This window comes from Vombatus ursinus, unplaced genomic scaffold, assembly GCF_900497805.2.
Source record: "Vombatus ursinus unplaced genomic scaffold, bare-nosed wombat genome assembly UNPS02014798.1, whole genome shotgun sequence".
Lineage (NCBI taxonomy): Eukaryota > Metazoa > Chordata > Mammalia > Diprotodontia > Vombatidae > Vombatus > Vombatus ursinus.
This window is the reverse complement of record NW_020954576.1, coordinates 67,587,367-67,611,717: the sequence shown is the minus strand read 5'-3', so window position 1 is coordinate 67,611,717 and position 24,351 is coordinate 67,587,367. Positions and strand designations below refer to the sequence as shown.

The following is a 24,351-nucleotide window of genomic DNA, read 5'->3' as shown; positions in this document are numbered from 1 at the left end:
TGTTCTCATCAGTTCTGGAGAATTTCACGTAATGGACTAACTTGGTGTATACCAAAGGAAGAGAGATAGGGGCAGATGTTTTCTTTCAGTAGAAATGAGGAAACAGCAAATCCTCATTCTCAAGCAGTACTAATGGGTAGAAAATCTAGCTGAGTCAGCTTTCATCATATCTTATACTGGGGTTTATCTAAGCACAGAATCTTATTATGCAAAGTCAGGTTCTTAGTACTTTGGATATGTTGCCAAATTAGAATGGAATCACAGAATTACAGAACTTCAGATTAGAAGGCACCCTGATACTTTCCTTTTCAACATTCCTGAAAGGTGGTCATCAAGCCTGTTGAAAAGCCTGAAGAAACAATGTACTTTACCTCATGATGCAAACCATTATGAGCTCCTTGAGGGCAGGGACTGTCTTGTCTTTCTTTGTATTACCAGCGCTTAGCACAGTGCCTGGCACATAGTAGGTGCTTAATAAATGTTTATTGAATTGACTGATTCACTGGAATTAGAATGATTTTTCCAACTATGGAAGCTATAAGGAAGATGAAGAAACGGAAAGAGGAAAAAAAAAGAGCAGAAAGGCATGAGGAATGCATTAGAGCAGTGTCCAAGCAGAATGAAACGTGTCCAAACTTTAAGTAGCTTCTTTTGTCTCAAACACTGGGAGAAAGGGAGGGCAAATCAACTTTTCATGAACCAAAATGTTTTAAATAGCTTGTATACTAGTTAAGGAATCATCCTCAATAGATATCAGTGTGTGGGGTACAGAAACCCTTATCAATGAATCGGAGACTCAGAGATATTAGCAAAAAGAACAATTCATTTATTGACTTTCTCGAGAAAGGGCTCCCCCAGAGCACCCAAAAAAAATGGAGCTGACCAAAGAGAGGGGAGGTGTGTTCAGATCAACAAATTATATAGATCCTAGCACAATCCCTTCCCCAACCCTCTCCTCAGGGCTCATTAATGCAAGCTCTGAGGGTACAATCTATTCGCAGCAATCTACCCCAGCAACAAAGAACAAAAGACACTTTCACAACTTGCCTGGAGACAAGGAAAGGCAGGAGGTTTTCGTTTTCTTTTTCTTTTTAGAGTAAATAGTTTTAGAAAGGGAGGAGGAGGTCTGATAAAGAAAGTACAAGATGTGTTGAAAAGCATGTTTCTTTACAAGGTCAATCGGCTGCAAGTGTTTCAACAGAACAAGAAATGATTAACTTCCTGAGGAGGCTTCATTCCTGAGAGATTCTCAGAGATCATCTCTCACATCAGTTACATGTTTATTAAGTATACCTTCAAGAACATTTAGGTGAAGATCAATGAAAGGAGGAACAGAGATATCTTGTATACATAAAAGGACCACCTGGACTGAAGAACTAGATAAATCCAGGAAACAGGATTGACACCAACCCACAATATGGTACTTATAAGAGACAAATTATATGGATATCTACTAGAGCAACTAATAGCCTCTTGACTAGCCTTAATGATCATTTCATCTTTCCAAAGGTTGAGGTGGAAACAAGAAGATATTCTATTCTGCATCTGTTTATCATTTACAGAGAGGGACTGGTGGCTGGGGTGAAAATAATGGCAATCCTGGAGGGGAGGCATGGGAATTGAGCATTACCACATAATTTTATGACCAAAAAAAAAATGAGGAAATCTGGCTTATTATTTGGCATGCACTTTGGATTTTGGTAAAGCAGGTTTCAAAGGATTAAGAAGCTGCACAAGATCCCATGGACTAAATTGCTACAGAGAAAGTCAGTCTTGGAGAGATGGGAAACTCTCAAAAGTAAAATTAGGAAGATACAAAGATAAACAATTCAGAAAGAAAAATTGGAGTTTTTCAGAAAATTAATGTGACTTAATGTGGTTGTGATGGGGTTGGAATCTGGGCCCCAGAAAGGAAAAACCCTGGATTTTCCCACTTGGCCAAATCTCTGGCAGTCCCCTGAGGCTATAATCCCATCAACTGGCCTTTCATTGTGCCTACACCCAATCTTCCCTCCATTGTCTTACCTCCCTATGGCCCCAGGCCATTTCCCACCCTTAATCCTAGCTAGGCTCCATTCTCCCTTGGCCAAGAGGTCCAGGTCCCAGGAGTTCTGTTCACCCCAGCTTACTAGCCACTCCCATCCAGATCTCCTTAGGCCCTTCCTCCCGTCACCCCAAACTATTTGACCACTCCTAGATCCCTCCCATGGTCTTTCTGTATATAAGGTCCATCTTGTCTCCATTAAGATGCTCTGATTCTTAGAATCTAGCCAATAGCCCATAGATGCTCAGATTCTGTAAGAGTCTAGCTAATATGGCGAATCTTCAATAAACTTTGTTTTTGGCTGCAAGAAGGCTTGGATCTAATTCTTTCGGGCAGGACCCGGGTGTTGTCGTGATTTTGGGATTCCAGGACCCCTAACCTCTAGACTGCATCACCTCCAGTCTCTCCCCATTCCAATTCATCTTCAATTCAACCACCAAAGTGACTTTCCTAAAATGCCTATCTGATCATGTCACTTCTCTACTCAATAAACTCCAGTGGTTCCCTGTTGCCTCCAAGAGCAAATGCTCTGTTTGGCATTCAAAGCCCTTCATGACCTAGCCCCCTCCTACCTCTCTAGTCTTCTTATACCTTACTCACCAACACATATTCTTTGATCCAGTGACATTGGACTTCTGGCTGTTCTGCAAACAAGACATTTCATTTCTTGGCTCTGGGAATTTTCTTCAGTTGTCCCCCCTGCCTGGAATGCTCTCCCCATTCTGCTCTGACTGATGACTTCCCTGTTTTGCTTTAAGTCTCAACTAAAATTCCACCTTCTAACAGAAAGCCTTCCCTAACCCCTCTCAATTCCATTGCTTTCCCTCTTATAATTATATCCTGTTTATCCTGTACATGGCTTGCTTTGTAATTATTTGTGTGCATATTGTCTCTCCCATTAGACTGTAAGGTCCTTGAAGGCAGGGACTATCTTTTGCCCCTTTTTGTATCCCCAGTGTTTACCACAGTTCCTGGCACATAGTAGCTCTTTAATAAAGGTTTATTGAATTTAATTGAAAAAATCATTAAGATAGTTGATGGACACCTAGAAAAGGAAGCAGTGATTTACAAAGAGCCAACACGGCTATGTTGTTCAGTCGTGCCCAACTCTTCATGACTCCATTTGGGGTTTTCTTGGCAAAGATACTGAAGTGGTTTGCCATTTCTTTCTCCAGCTTAGTTTATTTTAGCTTTATTTTACAGATAAGGAAACTGAGTTGAGTGACTTGTCCAGGGTCACATTGCTGGTAAGTATCTGAGGCCAGATTTGAACTCACTTAAGATGAGTCTTTTCTAACTCCAGGCCTGGCACTCTATTCACTGAACCACCTAAAAGTTTCTTAATCCAGCCCAATCTTTTCTACTCCACATCACATTAAACAAAGTGATCCCTATTTGCTATCTCCACAGGGCACACCCTGTTAAATGACTTAAGTTTATCATTTAATTTAGGCCAGTAGAAAAAGAAGCCATTTAAAAGACTGACACTGAATTACCTTTGACATCTTTCTCTAGAAGACAAGTTTGATTGTCTCTAACACATGCTGAATACAACTGGGTGCTCTGATTTTGCTCCCTAATCACTGATTAATACCTAGAATCATATGATTATCCTCATATTTTTCTGGTGTGGTTTTCAATATTATGTTCTCCCACTCCAGGGTTTCTTTCACTGAGGACCTATTTACCTGCTACAATAGCCAGTCAATAGAGACTGTATCTCTTTCTGGAAAGGAAGGTAATATTTGAGAATGTTGAATCACCAGGAAACCAGTTTCCCAGGTCAGTTTTTATTATACGAACCCAGAGAGAGAGAGAGATATCTGATTGGTGTGATAACTACATACAAAGATTGCAACTCAGAGAGATAACTATCTCTGTAAACAGACATTTCAGCTGGATTCATACTAATGAAACTTATCCTTTATCCTATCTTGTAGTTGTGCTCCAGGATATGATATGTTTCAAAGATTTCTCTTCAACAAGTTGTATGATCCCAAACCAGTAGGGACAATCATTCTGTATCTTCTATGAACTGATGGCAGAGGGGTGAATGCTAACACCCAGAATAAATATTAGTGACCAAGGGGGCACTCTGTAGAGTTGGGATGCCAATGGATAGTGTAAATCTGAAAAAGCTGGAAGTTGTGTATCATGTGTCTGCTTTGAGAGTCTGACATTAAGCCAACAATGAATGTAACTGAGTTTTCCTCAAGTTGCATTATTCTGACTAAGGACTTTTACAATTGATCTTGACTAAGTTGATTGAACAGTAATCTCAAAAGACATTTTAATGGTTCACCCTTGACCTCTATTTATACCCCCAAGGCAATTGGGGTTGTGAATCACCCAGGGTCACACAGCTAGTAAGTGTCAAGTACATAATTTGAACTCAGGTCCTCCTGACTCCAGGACCAGTGCTCTATCTACTGTACCACCTAACTGCCCTGACCTCTATTTTCAATGAAAAGATTAAACTAAAATGAGACAGAAATATATGTATTTTCAAGCATTTGGGCACAATTTCTGAATGTCAGGGTGTCTCTGGACTGTGGAATACTTTAAGAAACCAGAGTCGACATTCCTGGAGCATGAAATCTTCCCCTATCTAAAAGAAAAGCTTCAGGATCCACTGAATACACTTCTGGATGCAAACCTTATACACAATTTAAATCAAGATAATACTCCTTTAACAACTCTCTGTGACTCCCTACAGTCTATTGAATAAAGTCCACTCTCCTTAGCCACACATTCTAGCCACTTCACTAAGCCCAATCTCCCTTTCTTCATCATTTTCCCTCCCTTCTCTGCCACTCCCTCCCTTCCAGGCACAATTGCAGTTCCTTGAACAGGACACTCCATCTTTGGACTTCTCATCTTTTCACTGGCTGTCCCCCACTGCTAGAAATGCTCTGCCTCCTCACCTCTGCCTCCTGACTTCCCTGGCTTCATTTAAAAGACAGCTCAAATCATACTTTCTTTAAGAGGTCTTTCCCAGTCCTCTCCACTGCTAATGCCTTCCCTTTGGGATTACCTTGAAATTTCAATATATATATATATATCTTGTATTCACAGTTGTTTGTATATTGTCTCCCCTAAAATATGAGCTTCTTGAGATCAGGGACTTTATTTTTGCCTTTCTCTATATCCCCAGTGCATAGCACAGTGCCTGACACAGTTAGCATTTAATAAATGCTTGTTGACGGCTTAAAAATGTTTTATTTATTACTTGATCTGCCACTTCTGAATTCTTGTCTTCCATCTGGGCCATTCTGTTTCTATAGAAACTTCTGAATTATTAAGATTTTTCTCTGTGTTCCAATTGTCAAATTTGGTATTTACCTTTTTTTCCTATATTAGTTGATTTTACATGTCTTTTTATAGATGCCAGATCTTCTTATCAGACTTATTAATCCCTTTGAAGATCTATTTTTGCTCTTAGTTCTCTTGTTGTTATATTGTCCTTTCCTTCTGAAGACTTCTCACTTTTCAGTACACAATTTTTTTTCATAATATTTTGTTTACTCATTTTTCTGTTATTCTTTGCATTCACTTTTAAGTAATTTTCCTTATGGAGATTTATTTTGTTTCTCCTCTTTCTTTGTTGTGTTTTTTATTCTATTTGGCATGTTTGTTGCCATGTCATGGTGTTGAAGGGGAGCTGGGCTTAGTCATGGCCACTCTTTCAGCTTTGGGCTCAGTATCCCAACCCCTACAAGAAATGGCAAACTGAGTCCCCTGAAGTTGGCTGCTACTTCTCACCTCAGGGTTCTGAGGGTCACCCTGTGGGTTGTGGTTTTTAGTACTGTAGCTCCCAAGCCCTCACCAGCTTGCTTCCCAATGTAATTTAATCAGCTGATATCTTTCTAATACTAATTAACCAATGAACATCAATTACCATTTACATAAGGATATTTCCTGAGAAGCTACAGAAAGGATAGAACAAAGACATCTTCCCAAAATATTCTCCAACCTACTCTCCAACAGATCCATGAAGAGTCCAGAGGTTAGGGGTAACTCATAGCACCTGGTTGGATGGAAGTCTTCTCCCTTCCTGGAGCTCCCCTGAAGTTCCCCTGAGGTATAGCTCTTTGATAACATCTGGTGGTCAAAGCTCTTTTGGAGTCTTGAAGCTTTAGTTCTGTAGAGGCTTGTTGTATGTCTAGTTCATCCTCAGATTCTGCTGCAGACACTATCTATCATCAGCATCTGCAGTTCTGAGGATACTCACTGTTGTAATGGAGAGTCCAAATCTTTCAAACTCCCAAGTTTCACAAGTCTTCTGATCAAAGTTGGATGAGGGTGGGGAAAGTGAAGGAGATAGAGAATCCTTTCCTCTCCCCTATCACCAAGAGAATCCTTCTCAAGAAATTAGGTGGAACTGATCTACCACTATACTGGCCTATAATTGGAATCTAGGGTTCCTACATTGCTTGCTATTTTATCCAAGCCCCACTGGATTTGTCTGATCCTATCCCACCAATCCCAATTCATTTCCTATGTAATGTTATCCAATTTTATCCAATGAATGGCTCAAAAAATTTTACTCCTTCCAAACTGACTAAAGCATTTTTTACACCTAGTTATTATAGCTTTTGATTGGGTCAATAGAGAAATTTAAGAATTACTTGTACTGATTTTATACCTTTGGTTGGGTTATTTAATAACTCAACATGTCCAAAGTGGAATTTATTGTCTCTTCCTCTCAGCTCTCCAGATCTGTTCTTCCTCTTCTGTTCACTATTTCTATCAATGGCATCACCATTTGTTCAGTCTCCCATGTTTGCAATCTTTCATTATACCTTGATGATTTCCCCAAGTGCTTTGGTTTTTTCCTGAAGTTTTACTAATTCTTTCTTCCTTCTCTATTATTTTCTTTGTTGCTTTAGCTGCTAGTGACAGATTTTTATTCTGTTTTTCTCTCTTCATCTTGGTCTTTCAAATCTTTTCTTTTCCTCTCCAGCCTCTGGATTCTCCTCTTCCCTCACTCTCTGGCTCCTTCCCCTTCCAACTCTGCTTAGACCCTAAGGATAGGTTGCCAGGAGTGCTCAGCCTACTCCCTATGGGGAATATTGTTGCTGCCCTAAGTAATTTTTTGGAGAGGAAGAGTGCAAAAGGGCTGACTTTAGTTGAGTTTCCAGTACCCTTTTCTTTAGGCCTAACACCAGTTGCCCCATAATGACAGGCTCTGAGTGCCATAAACCTCTTTCTTTACTGTTCTGCCCTAGTCTTCTGGCTGTCCCCCAAGCCCCATCCCAGTCATTGTCCCTTAATTTCACATAAGCAGAATCTGATTCTGTCTTTTCTCATGAGATCAGAGGTTTCAGGCTCAATCATTGCTATGGGTAAAAGGTTCTTAACTTGGGGTCCACAGATTTCTGTCTGGATAGATATCAGGACTTCTGTGAATTTGCATTGGAAAAAAAATGACATCTTTATGTAATTGATATTCCTTTGTAATCTTATGTATTTTATTTTGTGCACTTAAATATATTATTCCAAGGAGGGGCCCATAAAATTCACCAGATTGTAGGAAAAAAGCATAAGAAGCCTTGCTATGGGGAACTCCTTCAGCTGGATCCTCAGTCACTCGATTGTTAATGCTTACTGAAGCAGTCATACAGAATCATTTGGGGGTAAAGAGTTAGGTGGTGTAGTAGATAGAGCACAGGAACTGGAGTCAGGAAGACCTGAGATCAAATCCAAACTCAGACACTTACTACCTATGTGACCTTGAGCAAATCACTTAACCTCTGTTTACCTCACTTTTCTCATCTATAAAATAAGGATAATAAAAGCACCTACTTCCCAGGGTTGTTTGTTGTAAAGAACAAAATGAGATGATATTTGTAAAGTGCTTAGTATAGTGCGTGGCACGTAACAAGAACCATATAAATGCTGGTAATGATGATGACAATGACTACAATGATGATACTCAATGGAATCTCTACCTATTTAAGTTGTCTGGAGTTAATGCATTCACTAGCTTTAATTGAAATTTAGCATTTCCTTCAATTATTTAAAAGCATTGATCTGAAAAGGTGTCCATAAAAGCAAAAAAAAAAAAAGAGTTAAGAATCCCTTTTTTTAGATACTATCTCATACATTAACTTCAGAGACACTACACTCTTCTAATTAACTCTCATAAGTCGAAGTACATCTTAGAAATATACCTCCCCTTTATCTTTTCCTACCAAAGTATGTGTTCTGTAAGGACATGATTTTGGCATTGTTTTCTCTCTACATTCTCTTCTATAACAACTCCATTCACTCCCACAATTTGAATTATCACCTCTACAAAGATGATTCCCAAATGCTAAGTATCTAATTGAGACTTTTCTTCTGAGTTCTAACTGCCTACAAGGCATCTACACCTGGATGACCCATTGGGATCACAAACTCAACATGTCTAAAGTTGAGTTTATTGTCTCTTCCTCTCTGATCTCCAGATCTGTTCTTCCTCTTCTGTTCATTATTTCTATCAATGGCATCACCATTTGTTCAGTCTCTCACGTTTGCAATCTTTCAATTATCAGACCCTGTCAACTCTGCCTCTACAATCTCCCTTGCACCCAAGACCTGCCACCACCCTAATAAGGATATTGTTGTAACATTTTAGTATGGATCTTTCCAGTTCTGTTCTCTTCTCCTTCCAACCTGTTCTTCATACCAAATTATGTCGACTTTATCTGATACTATTTCTAACATGCACTCCGAACTCTAACCAAATAAATGGCACAGTTCTGTTACCTGAACATGCTCCCAAGCTTTCCCCAAGTCTAGAATATTCTCTTTCTCCATCCTTATCTGTGGAATTCTTATGTATTATCCTGCAAAATCCAAACAAAAGCCATCAGCTCTATGAAGCCTTCCTTGAGCATTTCAGTTGGTAAATGACATTCCCACCTACATCTTGGGCCTAACAGTACAACTTTGTTATACATCTCTTTAATGTACTGATCAAATAAAATTGGGCATTATAGTTATCTGTGTTTGTTGAATTGAATTGGATTGGAAGTCCTTTGCAGAGGAACTACATTCCCAGAGCCTAGCAAAATGCCTTGTACAAAGTCAGCACTTAATAAATGTTTGTTGAATAAATGAATGACTACCTGTAATTCTCTAATATACTGCTGAGTGACAGTGAATAAAATCTTTAAATCTTCCTGTAAATGAAGGATAAATATTCTCACCTCTCAGGCTGGGATATTGCTAAGATTATGAGATTTACGATAAAACCCCAGAGCCTATAGTATTTTATACCGTTTGTATGTAATCTTAAAAGAAATGTTCAGAAAAAGATTAGGTGATGCTGAAATTAAAGCACTTGAGAGTGTCCCAGAATTCAAACAGCCTTTTTACTTTAAGGATAATAGGGGCCACCCATTTCATCTGTTAAGCCTAGAGTCCTTCAGTTTGTTTAAAAAAAAACATTTTTGGTCCTGATATTGAGTTTCATGGTTGAGTGCCAATATTCTCAGAGGATTTAGCACAGGAGCAAGCAAGAAATCATTTAATCCCAGCCACAACAAGGTTTTTCAAGAGGATAAAACATTTGACCTTTCCTTGCTGCTCTGTAATGGGCCCTGTGGCCTGGTCTGCCATGCAGACATGCTGACAGCTATCAGTGAAGTTGCTATCTCTTTATGAGCTCATTTTATACTTCTTACAGTAAACACACAACTTCATCAGGGAGTACATTATTTAGATGTCAGCTATACCTCAGACTCCCCACCTCAGAGGTAGCATACTTCTGCACAGGTTTTCCATCTTTACCTCATTCACTCCTCCCTAGTCAGGAATAAAAGCTGACATTCATACAGGATTTAGGGTTTGCAAAATGTTTGATCTATATTAGTTCATCTGATCCACATAATCACCCTGTGAAGTAAATACTACAGTAAATACTACTATCATTATCTCCATTTTATTCATGGGAAAGCCAAGTTGCAGAGTTAAGCAGCTCATCAATGGTGATGTCACTAACTAATAAGCACCAGAGATAAGATAAGAATCCAGGTTTCTCCTGATTCCCAATCTTGGGTTCTTTACATTATACCATATGTCCTCCCAGTAAAGAGCTTCCTGCTCTGCCCCCAGGCCTCAAATGACATTTTTTTTTTGCCTCTTCTTAATGCTTTCATCATGCTCTATAATGCATTAAATATCTCTGTTGTGTCTTTTTTTTTCTTTTTTTAGGCAATTGGGGTTAATTGACTTGCCCAGGGTCACACAGCTAGTGTCAATTGTTTGGTCTGAGGTCGGATTTGAACTCTGGTCCTCCTGACTTCAGGGCTGGTGCTCTATCTACTGTGCCACCTAGCTGTCCCCTCTGTCTTATGGGCAGATAGGTGGCACAGTGGATAGAGTGACCAGACTGGAGTCAGGAAGACTCATATTCTTGAGTTCAAATCTGGCCTCAGACACTTAATAGCTGTGTGACTTTGAGCAAGTTACTTAACCCTGTTTGCCTCAGTTTCATCATCTGTAAAATGAGCTAGAGAAGGAAATGAGAAAACCACTCCAGTATCTTTACCAAGAAAACCCCAAAAGCGGTCACAAAGAGTTGGACAGGACTGAAAAATGACTAAACAACAAATCACATTTTATATCCCTACTAGAATGTAAATTCAATGAGGGCAGGGGCTATATCTTAGGTAAAATTCTCCATCTCCACATGCACACTCTACCACACACGCCTAGCAGAGTATTTATTACACATTAGACACTTAATTACTTGATACATGTGTGTCAAATTGAATTGAAAATCACCCAAAACCTGGCATTCTATCTGTGTGAGCTTGAGCAAGTCCCAGTGCCTATTTCAAGGGTATGCTGGTTAATGTTTTAACGCTAATGTTCTAACATTTGGGTTCTAGGGGAGAGGGGAGAATTTATGTACATACTTTCAAGATTAATGTGCATTACTAACACTTTGTTAAGTCAAGACAATCAACAAAACAAAAATCAAGCCCTGATCCAGGAGGTTCATTTCCAAAGTGAAAATGCTCACAATGAAGATTCAATAATCTTTCAAACCGTTAGAACTGGTTAAAGTATATCCCTGGCCTATTTGCTCATTTTTTAATTGAAAAATTGGACAAGATGACCTCTGAACTCCCTTCTACCTCTAAAACTATAATCCTAAATCAGGCAAGGTAGTGGAGTGATTAGAAGACCAGTGATAGAGTCAGTCCTACCTTTCACACATGAAAATTATATTAGCTAACACAGCACTCTTTAAGGTTTTCCATGTGCTTTACATATATTCTACTTGAGCCTCACACAATCCTGGGAAATAAGTTATTATTATCATCCCTCTTTCTCAGGGGTCCAGAGAGGTTTAACAACTTGCCCATGTGCACATAGTCAATAAGTTTCTAGGATCTGAAGCCAAGTTTTCCTGACTCCAAGACCAGTGTCTTTATCCACTGTATTAGCTGCCTCTCTATCTCACCTATATAGTTGCTCTATGGATAGAACAATAATCAAGTGATAATTAGTCATAAGGGATCATGAAGGCAAAGAATCTACATCAATGAAGAGTTTAGAAAGCTAATTTCAGATTCATTAACACGAACATTCTTAGAGAAGGAATGGGAGTTCCGAAGGCAACCGATTTGATGGAAGAGTAATTACTGGTGTATTGGGAAAGGGATCATTATATTTGCTAAAACTTCACATTTCCCCACCAGATTGCTCTCTCTGCACTTTTCTACCATGCCCCCAAAAGCTCTTCAACCTGGAAGATCATTTGAGCCCTGGGGCTCTCACCTCAGAAGTACCCTCCTGGCCATTGGAGCTCCTCTTTCTAATTGTATGGCTTTTCCAAGAATTTTCATTTAAGAAAGGTGCCCATGCCAGCCATCTCTTTATTTCCTATGAGGTCACACTTCTCATGACCTATCCGTCTCTCCTTTTACTCCCTTTTCTGTTTTTTGTTTGCTTTTAACATGTAGTCTTCACCATTAAAATTGAAGCTTCTTAAGGGCAAGGGTTGTTTTTGTTTGGGTATTTTTTTAAATATTTATATTCCCAGTGCTTAGTACAGTGTCTAGCACATAGGAAGTATTTAATAAATGCTTTAAAACTTTTAACTTTGTTCATCAAGTATAATTAACTGACCCGCTTAGCGCTTCTAGGTATTTTTCCCAGAATTTTTGGATGATTGTTAGTCACATTAGAAGAATAAATATAAATAAACAAAAATGTATAAGAAATGTCACACTGGATTAGTATCCAGATTGAAGGAGGTATTCTGTCCTGGAAGAATTGCATCTGGAGTAAAGTATTCAGATCTGGGTAATATGATTGGGGGAGGGGACCATTATGAAACTGAACCACTGAATCATAGGTTTGCATTTAGAAGGGATTTTGGAAATCCCACAGTCCAACCTCTTAACGTGAGGATATTGAATTCCATAGAGGTTAAATAACTTTAGCAAAGCCTCAGAGGTGTTTAAAGCAGGATATCCCAATCTAGGACCTCAGAATCCAAGACTAGTAATTTTTCCATTATTCCATGATGAATATCATATAAAGACTGGTTGAATAAACTGGCAACGTTGAGCCTGGAGAATAGAAGAGTAATGTTCAAATATCTGAATGGTACCATAAAAGAGGGATCAGAATTCTTCTATATGGTTGCAGGATAGAGAACTAAAAAGTTCCAGAAAGGCAGATTTCAGCTCAAACAAAGAAAGATTTCCTAGCGTTATCCCAATGTAAAGTGGACCACCTTTAAAAAAAAAAAAAGAATTTCACATGGCTGGAGGTTGGCTGACCACTTATTCAGGATTTTGTTGAAAAGGATTAATGCTTTAGGCAGAAGGTAGATCAAATGACTCCTAAGGTCACGGCTAACCTTAGAAATATCATTATTTAATCCATCTAATGGACCATTTGGCTCAGCACTCTGTCTTCAACAGTAACCCAGAGAAACATTTTGTGGTAGCTAAAGACTGTTATCCTCCATGGCACTACTCTCTCACAGATTAGGGACACACTCTGATCAGTCCTTCCAATATCTTCTTGAATGACTGAATATGGCACAGTGGCTAAGAGAAACAATTGAGGCCTAGCTCCATAAAATCCCTCATACCTGACCCCTTTTCTCTACTCACATACCACCTTTTTTTAGGCTATGACCACCTCTTGCCTAGACTATTGCAACTGCCTCCTAATTTGTCTCTCTCCTCACTCTAGGCCTTCATCCACACAGCTTCCCAGGTGATTTTCCTTAAGTACAGATCTGACCAAATCATTTCCCTACTCAAAAAATGTCATTGGCTCCCTATTTTCATTAAGATATAAAATAAATTCTGTTTAGCTTTTAAAGCCCTTCACAACCTGCCCCCAACCTATCGTTCCAGCCTCATTATGCATTACTCCCCTTTCCACATTCCATGATCTAACATACTGTCCTTCTGTTTCCCACACAAGATTCTCTATTTCCCATCTCTATGCCTTTGAATCCCCCAAAATTTACTCCTTCCTTACTGCTGCCTCATAGAATCCCTCTCTTTTGTCAAGACATAGTGCCTTCTATTCCTAACTCCCTTGTATTTAACTGTTTGATCAGTCTTTTCAGTTGCCTCTGACTCTTTGTGATCCCATTTGGGGTTTTCTTGGCAAAGATACTGAAGTGGTTTGCCATTTCCTTCATTTTACAGATTAGGAAACTGAGGCCAACAAGGTTACATGACTTGCCCAGGATCACATAGCTAGTAAGTGTCTGTGGCCAGATTTGAACTCAGGAAGATCAGTCTACCTGACTCCAGGGTAGGCATTCTATCCACTGTGCCACCTAGTGGCCCACTATTTAACTACCTTGTATTTCTGCTTCTATTCATTCTATATCTTTCTGCTTATGGTGTCCCCACAGATAGAATGTAAGTTCTTTGAGAGTAGGCATTTTACAATCTTTGTCTTTGCCTCCTTAGAGCCTAGTGTTTGGTACACATTAGGTGCTTAATAAATGCTTATTGATTGATTGACTATAAATTGTGATGTGTGACTAAGCAAAATTCTGTGAATGTCTTTGGATCTAGCAGCTAAATCATAAGAAGTAGGGACCTAAATCTGAAAAACAACTGATCTACTGGTTCTGGATTCAAAGGTCAGGGAAGAATGAAGGACATGCCACAAAGAGCGAGTAGAGGATGCAGGATTGGCCTTGGTAAGCAGTTGAAGCTCTGACCCACAGTTCTACCCTAGGTCCTTCAAGAAAACCCAGTAGGACAAACCAGATCATCCAATATCGAGTATGAACCAGCACAAGTATTTGACCTTATGCAGCAAAGAATATCTCTGAAGCATTCTCTCTTAAGGCTAAGGAATGGTTCCAAATGAACGTAACAACTTAAATCTCACCTAAAGTTTTAAACTCAGATTCCACCTGAGCAGGGATTGCTCATGGAAGCCTACTCCAAATTTGAGGATAACTTAACAAAGATTCATCTAGACTTGGAAAGATATTTCACCAGGTACAGGTGGAGTGATTTGGCTTGAAGATGAAATGAGTAACTTCTCATTAGAATAAATGATACACTGAGCAGCATTAAGAAAGTCCTTCTCAAGAGGAACTAGAGAATTTCTCCACATCCTTACACATCTCCTGGAAGGATGGACTGTGAAGCACGTGGCCAAACCCAGCTGCAAACCCTGGGGAAGCAGCCATGGGTCTTATGAAATGAGAGGCCTCAGAGGTTTCCCAGCTGATTTCTGTTGAAGTGTGCACCTGGAGCAAGGCCCTTCTTCTGGGTACAAAAAGCCCTTCTGAAGATAAGAAAGCTTGAGGAGTGAGGAGAATAAAGGAAGAGGACGGTGGTAAGCTGGTGCTGAAATGCTGTGGATTTTACTTTTTGCTCTCTTCTCTTTTGCTTGGGGGAGTCTGGAAGAGACTGAAGACTTGAATCATCCTGGCACGTTCTCTTGTGGACTAAGGAGTTTTCAGTTTACACTTCCTCTTCTAAGTCAGTATGGAAAGAACCCTGGACTAATAGCTTGGGGTAAGGATGAAAAAGCAAAAAACGCTTAGCTTGTGGTAAGAATAGTTAAGCAAAAAAAAAAAACAAACCAACTTTCTTTCTTTCTGATCCCAAAACTGTGATCTTCTCCTTCCTCTACTACCCCTCCCTCCCCAGATCTCCAGGGCAGTTAACAACTCTAAAGGAAGCAAATGAATATCCCAACTCTGAACATACTTCAAGGACTTCTCGTGATGTCCTTCGTCCCTCTCTTCTCACCCCTCTGTCCTTGGAACACTTGTGAACCTCCTCTATTAACAGAGGTTCCCATGCTGACGTTTTGAGCTGCTCCCTTTTCAGACGACCAAGGGATGCTGCGCTCTCTGCAGAACGATTCAAGCTGTGGGACTTGGATCACCTACAGCTCACTCGAGTCTATCCAGCTAGAAGCTTCCTATTCTGGATGTTATGTGACCAAATGGGTGAGTGGGGCCAGCCTGGAGTAAAGCCCTTAACGTTCTCTGCATCGGCATTGCTGCTATTTGGTTACTGTCCTGGCCTGCCTGTCTCTCCAGGATACCTATTACATAATGCCGATTGGGGTCTCGGGCCTAGATGCTGATGGAAGTAAGACTGTTCACCAGGTGAAGGTGCTCAAGTGTTCATTCACTCTGCCAGGTAAAGGCTTGCAGGATCTGTGTTTAAAGCGACAAAGATGACCATAAGCCCACTTGCGGGGGTATAAAAAGTCTACTCTATTTGATCCCTTTCTGCTCTTAATGTTAAAACCATATCAGCTGGGACTCCAGGAAGCTTGGCCTTATGGATAAGAGCCAACTCTGCTCCATGAGAGATGACATATATCAATATTGGAGGGTATAACATGACCCTCAGTTCTCCAGGATCCAAGATAATTGACCCCTGTATAGATATGGCAGAGAAGGGAAAATAACCAGCCTGTACTTCTTGGGAGTACATTTCTTTCCCCATCTTTCTCTCCCTATTTGCTGGCAGAGTATAGGTATGGCTGTCGTACTTGACAGAATCACCCTCTAATTTTGTCTGCTGTGGGGCACTAGTGCTTTCATATCAAGTGATTACAGGGTTTGCATAAGCCTATCCAGGTGTTGCCTGAATGAAAGAGAACAATAGAAAATAAACCTGTAATCGATTTAAGACTAACTGTTCTAAGCATTCCTTAGATCATGCTCTAAAGTTCAGACTTGTATAGCTTCACCTCTCTCTGAAACCAGCCCTAGATGCTCCAGGTCTTGACCTGTGTGATGTCAAAGCTTGGGACAGGCTGTCCTGTGCCATTTCATCCATCACCAAAGGAGACTGTGAGAACCTAGGCTGCTGCTATAGCTCTGAAGACGAAGTAAATCCTTGCTACTATGGAAACACAGGTATGTGGTTGACCCTTTGTTTCCTTTCTGGTTACTAGGTACAACCAACTAGGGAGAGAACAATGCTTGTTAACTTAATCCAGGCCGACTTGTGGCATGATGATTGTTTGGGAATGGAAAATGGTATACAACAATTGTCATCTGTGTGACATATCTCCCTGCTGACATGGGCTACTTCTTGGCCTTATTTGATTCTGAACTTTCAAAGAGGTTCTTGCTACTCTTTCTCCTGCCTTCATTCCTGGGATAAGATAAAAGCTCCTTGAGGGCACAGAATGGCCTGTATTCCCAGTGCTTGGCACATAGCAAGCACTTAATAAAGTCTTCATCAAGTGGATTTCCCTACGAGTTATTGACAAGTACCATGATCTAACTAAAATGCTAATTTAGGCATGTCTATTTTGTAGAGTAGAACATGTATTTGGGATTGGTTTAGATGGTAACCTGTTCTTCTGTATGAAACCAAAGTATTTTATGGAGATTCTCTTCAAGTTAATTTAATGCCCTTTTTTTTCTTTTTTCTTTCTTTCTTTTTTTTTTTTTAAATCTCGTTTGATTTCATATACACATATCCCTCCTAAAGAAGATTGAAGAGGGCGAGCAGCAACCAGTCATTAAAATGTATGGAGCACATGAACACACACAACACACACACACACACACACACACACACACACACACATCCTTAACAACCTTATTCTTTCTTGAACTAGTTTCCCAGCTAACTCAGAAAAGCAGAAGACATACAAAATCAACAGTTATTTTAGGCTCTGTTCCTCTGCTCAACCAAGAATGAGTCTCTGACTTAAGTTTTCCTCCTTTTGTTTTCAGTGACTGCCCAGTGCACTCCAGATGGCCAATTGTCTGTTGCGGTTTCTCAGAACGTGACTTGGCCATCATTGCTTTTGGATTCAGTACATTTGGTTTCTGGAGTAGATGCTAAATGTGATCCCATGGAGAAAAATGATGCCTTTGTCCTGTTCCAGTTTCCACTATCTGCCTGTGGCACCATCCTACAGGTGAGAGGGTAAAGAGATAACTAGGCTAGCCCTGTGGGGTAGGTGGGAGAGATGCAATGAAGAGCACAGGAGGTGCTGAATTGGAGCAAAAACTTTAAAAATGTGGCCTCAAAGTAGTCTTGTGGGCACCTTTGCTAAAATACGAAGGGTGGCAAATGGAAACTAGAAAGTGCCATAGAACATCTTCTAGAACAAGGTTTCTGAATTGAAACACTGCCCAAAAAAAAAAAAAGGATAACAAAAGTATACATTCTAAGGGCTGACAAACAATCACTTCTACTTGGCTTTTCCCTTTTGTGTTTTAAAATCTAATTTTGAAGCAAGGCCGACCAAGTTGGATCTCTGCTCCCTGGTTATTCATTTCTGTTTTTGCTATTTTACCTCTAACCTTCCTAGGCTAGTTTCATATATTCTAAACAGGACTTGCACAAAAGAATACAAAGAAAGCAAAAACTACCTAAAGGGATAGAAATAATAAAAAGTTTCAAAGCAAGTTGGCATAAACCAGCCAGTGACCATTTGATAGTAAGTGAATGTCTTTATCCATTAATTTCAGATGATTGATAATCAGGCAATATATAAGAATGAGCTACTGGCATCTAGGGATGTGAGAAACTGGACCCGTGGGTCAATCACTAGGGATAGCATCTTCAGGTATGATTTTTTTTTTTTATAACTATCATCTACTTTCTGTTTTAAATATGAAGGTGTTTTTACTGACATAATTAATTTGAGGAATATATTTCTGCCCAACTAGACTTCTGCTATATAACCCCTAAATTTCTGGGCTAGAGAAATAAAGGAATACCTACCAAAGGGAATTTTTTTTTCTTTTTATAAAGAACAATTATAGATAATTCCAGAACAGATGGGCCTATTGCTGACTAAGCCCTCTCTGCTTTCATTTAGGCTTCATATCAGCTGTAGCTATTCCATAAAAGGTGACATGCTCCCAGCTACTATCCAGGTTGTCACCCTCCCCCCACCACTTCCTGTTACCAAGCCAGGGCCTCTGGCTCTGGAAATGCAAATTGCTAAAGGTAAGGTCATGCTTTTGTGCAATTTTTGTTGGGGGGGGGGCAGTTTCCCTCTTGCCTATGGAATCTAGAACCTTTACATCCAGACTGGGGCATGAGATCCTAGAACTCGGATAAACTACTTGCAAGATAAACTTCTGCTTCACAAAACAATCTTTGTGCTCTTGCAGTAAACCTAGCTTTGAGTACCTTAATCAAAGCATTCTGTAACCATGTCTTTTGGCTCTTTTTTCTCATTTATGTCGACCACTAAAATTTGTAAAGCACTTTAGGTGTGCTATCTTATCCAGTCCTCAAAACAACCTAGAAAGTAGAGGCTGTTTTTCCCCTGTTTTTACAGATCGAGGAACTAAGGCTGAGAAGTTAAATGACTTGCCCAAGTTCCTATAGTTAGCAAGTTTCTAAGGCAGGATTTGAACTTGGGTCATCTTGATTCCAAGTCCACTCTGTCTGTGGTTCAGGGGTGCTGGGACCCCAAAATCACAACACGCGGGTCCTATCCGAACGAATTTGACCCAAGCCTTCTTTCAGCCAAAGACAAGGTTTATTAGAACATCTATCATATTGGGCAAGACTCTTAAGGAGTCTGAACATGGGTAAGCAGTGGCCAGATTACAAGAATCTGAGCAGTGGCTAGATTCTAAGAATCTGAGCATCTTAATGGAGACAAGATGGGCCTTATATAGAATGACCATGGGAGAGTGGCCAAGCAGTCCATGAGGTAATAGAATTCCCAAGGGTGGGAAATGGAGCCTAGGTGGGACCAAGGGTGGGAAATGGCCTGAGGCCCATAGGGAGGCAAGACAATAGAAGGGAGATTAGGTGTAGTCACAATGAAAGACCAGTTGATGGGGGACCATAGCCTCAGGGGAACACCAGAGATTTGGCCATGTAGGAAAGTCCAGGGTTTTTCCTTTCTGGAACCCCCAGATTCCAACCCCATCATGTCCACTATAAGACTTGACTTCCTGTCTTTACCAAACCAAGTCTTCTCTCTCTCTTACAGAAGAGCACTATAGTTCCTACTATGTGGCCACTGAATACCCAGTAACAAAGCTACTTCGGCAGCCAATTCATGTGGAGGTTCGGATCCTACGAAGAACAGACCCAGATCTGGTTCTACTTCTACACCATTGTTGGGCAACCCCCAGTACCAATCCTCAGTATCCAATACAATGGCCCATCTTAGTGAAGGGGTGAGTGGCTGCTTGAAGGCTTCAGCCTGGGAAGTATGGAGAAAAGCACCTACCCTGATTTTTCTGATCTTCTTTAGATGTCCCTATGAAGGAGATAACTACTGGACAAAGATGGTATCCATACCAAGAAATTCAACACCACGGTTTCCTTCTCACTACAAGCGCTTCATCATCCACACCTTTGCTTTCATGGATTCTGCTTTTAAAAAGGCACTCATGGGACCGGTAGGATGTCATTCTCTTGCATGTGACCTCAAATGCAAGAATATCTAAACTCATTTTTTACTCTTCAAAATGGAGCATATTGACAGCTGATAAATTGCACTTAGATAAAATTGTTCTAATTAGCGAAGGAGTCTTCCTAGTCTTCTAATCCATCAGTGGATTTTACATATTGCATACATATATAATGTGGATATATAGACAAATAGATATTTGATAGGTAGAGATAAATAATCACTTTGTTTAGACCAATACTTTATTAATTGGAGTGTTTTATCTTACAGTATAAAGCCCATAAGCATATTTCTAAACAAAATCTTCTTTAGCCTAGTTCAGTCCTCGGCAAAGAGGTACTTAAATGATCTCATTTCTCTCTTCAAATTGTGTATTTTAACTTTTGGAGGACCTAAACTATCTCTAAGGCATCTTGATGTGCATAACCAGCCTCCTTTAGCGACTCCTTTCTACCTTTACTAGTAACAGAAGACCAAAAAGGTGTAACCATGGGTTTCTCTCTAGGTATATCTACACTGCAATGCCTCTGTCTGCCAGCCCTTGGGGGCAGACTCTTGCACAGTAACCTGCCCTGTGGGAACTAGTAAGTATTTAGAGCTATCTCCTTACCTTTATTGCTTTGAACTCTTATTTAAAGCAATAGAGTATTTCACAAGAACGAACCAGGTATCTAGATCCAGTCCTTGCCTTAACCCATATGTTGTTTATTGAACCTGTCAAATGACACAAAGCCAAAATCAAAGGTCTCTATTTGGTATCTTGGTACGTAGCTCCCGGTGCATACATTCTTGTGCTAACCTACTCCCACCAGATGTAAATCTATGCAAATCCAACAGGTGACAGTGGCACTTGGTTGTAGCCAACAGCAAATTGCTCATCTGCCTATACTTCTACAATCCCTTATATAAATGTGCTCTGCTTCCCATGTCTCACCCCACCCACCCAAGTTATAGTTTAGGAGCAACAGACTTTTTTTTAATATATATTAAAAAAAAAAAAACCTCCTGTGCTATTATCTAACTGGGCTGTCTTGGTTCTTTCCAGACTAAATATTATATTAACACTTTTTTTTTCCTACCCTTCTTCCCCTTAGGAAAAAGGAGGAACTCTGAGACCCATCCTTGGAACAAGACTTCAAATGTTTCTAGCAAGGGGCCTATATTTTTGCTTCAAGATGCTGAAGACTCCTCTCAATCAGGTGAGGGTCAACTCCATTGTATCTTCCTCTGATATTTTTTTTCTACTCTGAAAACCTAGACTTGAATTGTATCCTAGATCATATTCACATGTCTAGGATTTAGCACAATGTTTTGCAGTATATTAATGTGTTTTTTCACTCATTAGATTCAGATAAGTTGTCTGTCTAGCCAGCTTCTACCTGGACCCTTTACTTTTCCATGCCCATAGGCTTTAAAAGACAAGACAGTTGATTCAAAGATTGAAGTAGTAATTGTCAAATCTTGAACCCAGAAGTAGGGAAGAGAACATGACACTTAGTTATAATTTAGGGATTTTATGTTCCCCCTGCCCATCCTGGTTGTAATCTGAGGACAAATTTTTTTTCTTTTCCATCTGTAGGAAGTATAACTCTTAACATGGATGAATGGAGGACTGTCTCTAAAATCACTGCCACCCATTTATTATAAATACCTTTGGTGCCAACACAAGTTCTAAACAATAATTTCTTCCACAGGTTCAGTCCTGGACATAAGAATGCTCTGGCTTATTCTATCTGGGACCCTAATTGTGGCAATATTGTTGATATCCTTCCTAGCACTGAGGAGATGGAAGTAAGATTCCAGCAATAAAAATATTTCATTGTGGTTAAGTTCTGATCTCTAAGCTGATTGCTTAAATTTGGGGTGCCTTGGTCTAATTGGCCTCCACTAACATGCCTGAGCCACTGCTAACCCTACCTCAACCCAGATTTCCCTTAGTTGTGTAAAGGGGCAACAGGTACACTTGAACAATGAATACCTCTAACTTTCTCTATCCAAGAATAGACCCACTTTAGTACATCCGGGGCTAGTCTATTCACTACTTCACTTGCTTATAAAGATGTAAAAGCCATAAGCCTCTTCAAAAATTAAGCTGACAACATTCTGAGCTTCTTGGATCTGCCCTGCCAATTCTTACACGTGAAAGACTTGCCTACTCAGCCTGGAGGAAAGCACTTGGTCTCCTTCAGCAGGGGACTATATGGTGTCTTTTGGGGGGGGAGGGAGAGAAGAGGTGGGTGTTCTTGTTCCAGAATGGGCTTTAGATAAGTAGCATGTACCTGAAAGCAAAAGTTCAGACCGAAGAAAGGTTGTTAGCAAAGCAGGAACCACTTTTTTTTTTTTTCTTCGATAAATATTCTCTTTAATGTTCAGCAAAGTAGGGTGCCAAAAAAAAAAAAGGGGGAATCAGCCAGGAGGAAGAGGAAAAACCCCATTCAAAACAGCACTGCAGGAGTCAAGGTAACAATAAGCACTCTACCAAGCTCTCTTCATTTAAAAGTGCAAAGATGTGTTTGAGACCACAAATAAGAAATAAAGGAAAACCTTTTGTTAACTTCTGGAGGAGAAAGATCTCTCTACTTGTTCCCATCTCCTACAAGTCTGCAACTGCAATCATTCCTCTCCTTTTTATATTCTTCAGTCTCTTTGCTGCCTCCCAACACACCCAGCCCTCTTATCCTCAAATGTCACTGGACCCTGCCATTCTTAAACTCGTGCCATATGTCCCATCATGGCTAAACTATGGAAAAAGCTCTCTGTTCTGCCTTTGTTCCATTCTCCTCTTAGTTACTTGCATTTTACCTTCCTACTAGCTAGGAAAGTGTTCCTGCTGGGTCCTAGGTGATATCTTGATTGCTCTCGGCCCTCCTTAGCGCAATCTGTACAATTGCCTACTAACCCTTTTCTAGGCTGTTGTAATCCCCTCTCCTGTTTCTCTCCTTTTTTTGTTTTTGTTTTGTTTTTTTGTTTTTGTTTGGCTGAATTATCTTTGCTTGTTTTTATGTATAGATATATTTTGGAGTTCTGGCTTGGTCCTGGCTTTCCTACCTCATAGTGATCTCAGTTTCTAAGAGCTAAAACTTATAATAGCAACATTTATGTAGTGCTTTAAAGTTTTGCAAATTGCTTTACAAGCATCTCATTTCAACCTTATGGGGGGAAGCCTTGGTGGGAAACGTAGGTGTATTAAATGCACAAAATAGGGCTAGAAAAACTAGTAATGCTCAGCAATATAAGGATCTAAGCCATCTCCAAAGGCCTCATGATGGAAAATGCTATCCACATCCAAAGAAAGAACTATGGAATTTGAATGCAGATTGAAGCATACTATTTGTTTTTTTTTTTTCTTTTCTGTTGAGTTATGTTTCTTCTTCTTGGTGGTTCCTCCTATTGGTTCTAATTCTTATAACATCACTGTGAAAATGTTTAATAGACATGTATATGTATAGCCTATATCAGATTGTGCACCATGGTGGGGAGGAAGGGGGAGAAAAATTTTAAACTTGAATCAAAATAAAATAATTTAAAAATAATAATTGAATTTCAAATATTGAACTATATCACAAATTTTTTTTTTAAAGTTCATGTACTACTTTTTACTTTATTCAAGTCTTCACAAAATTACTAATGGAAATGTGTTGTATAATTGCACATATATAACCTAGATTTGATTGCTTGACCTCTCAGGAAGGGGGGGGATAGAATTTGGAACTCAAAACTTTTTAAAAAAAAAAATGGGGGGGAAAAAAATTAATGGACCCTACCTTAAGAACCTCTTTCCTAACATTTTAATTAAGAGTATCATCGTCCTTTTACCCTTCAATCTTCGATTCAGTCTTCCTTGATACTTCCTCTGTGCCCCACTATTGGTGAATTACCAAATCTTGTCAGTTCCCACATCTGTCCCCTTTTCTTTACTTGCAAGACCACTGCTTGCCATATTGGGTTCACAGTCACTGTCATCTGAACTACTCCAGTAGTTATCACCTTGACTTCAGTCTGTCTTCTCGCCAAATTATCTTTGGCATAGCTACCAATTAATTGCCAAATTGATGACAAAGGCTTTACTGTGTCAATTTCCTACTCAAAAAACTTCTATTGCTTCTATGATGGAAAAACCAACTCCTCTTTTGGAATTTAAAACCCTTCACAATCTGGTTCAGCCTTTCTTTCCACACTTCACATTATCCTGATCATACCCTCAGCATTCAATTAATAACACTAACAAATATTGTTTTCCATGTTTTATATCCATGCCTTTGCACATGTATTTGCTGTTCCCCACAACTAGGACACTCCTTTCTTACCTCTATTTTTTGATTTTTTTTTGGGGGGGGGGGTTGAGTCTGACTCTTTGACCCCATTTGAGGTTTATCTTGGCAAAGATGCTGGAGTGGTTTGCCATTTCCTTCTCCAGCTCATTTTACAGAAAAGGAAACTGAGGC

At 39.8% G+C, this 24,351-nt stretch overlaps 1 protein-coding gene across 1 annotated transcript; it reads left to right on the top strand.

Moving 5' to 3' along the window:
* The first annotated feature begins 14,888 nt into the window (after positions 1-14,888).
* LOC114049578 (zona pellucida sperm-binding protein 4-like) lies at positions 14,889-21,701 on the top strand. The gene is made up of 12 exons (XM_027870834.1): positions 14,889-15,054; positions 15,373-15,494; positions 15,588-15,690; positions 16,266-16,418; positions 17,250-17,437; positions 17,994-18,091; positions 18,347-18,477; positions 19,481-19,670; positions 19,748-19,895; positions 20,412-20,490; positions 21,001-21,105; positions 21,601-21,701. The coding sequence occupies exons 1-12, from the start codon at positions 14,889-14,891 to the stop codon at positions 21,699-21,701; spliced, it is 1,584 nt and encodes a 527-aa protein (XP_027726635.1).
* The last annotated feature ends 2,650 nt before the right edge of the window (positions 21,702-24,351 follow it).

Bases quoted from the DNA above. Each gene is read 5' to 3' on its own strand.
- LOC114049578 (XM_027870834.1), top strand. From the start codon at position 14,889: ATGCTGTGGATTTTACTTTTTGCTCTCTTCTCTTTTGCTTGGGGGAGT. The intron at 15,495-15,587 runs GTGAGTGGGGCC...CTGTCTCTCCAG, and splicing joins GATGTTATGTGACCAAATGG to GATACCTATTACATAATGCC. The intron at 18,478-19,480 runs GTAAGGTCATGC...TCTCTCTTACAG, and splicing joins GGAAATGCAAATTGCTAAAG to AAGAGCACTATAGTTCCTAC.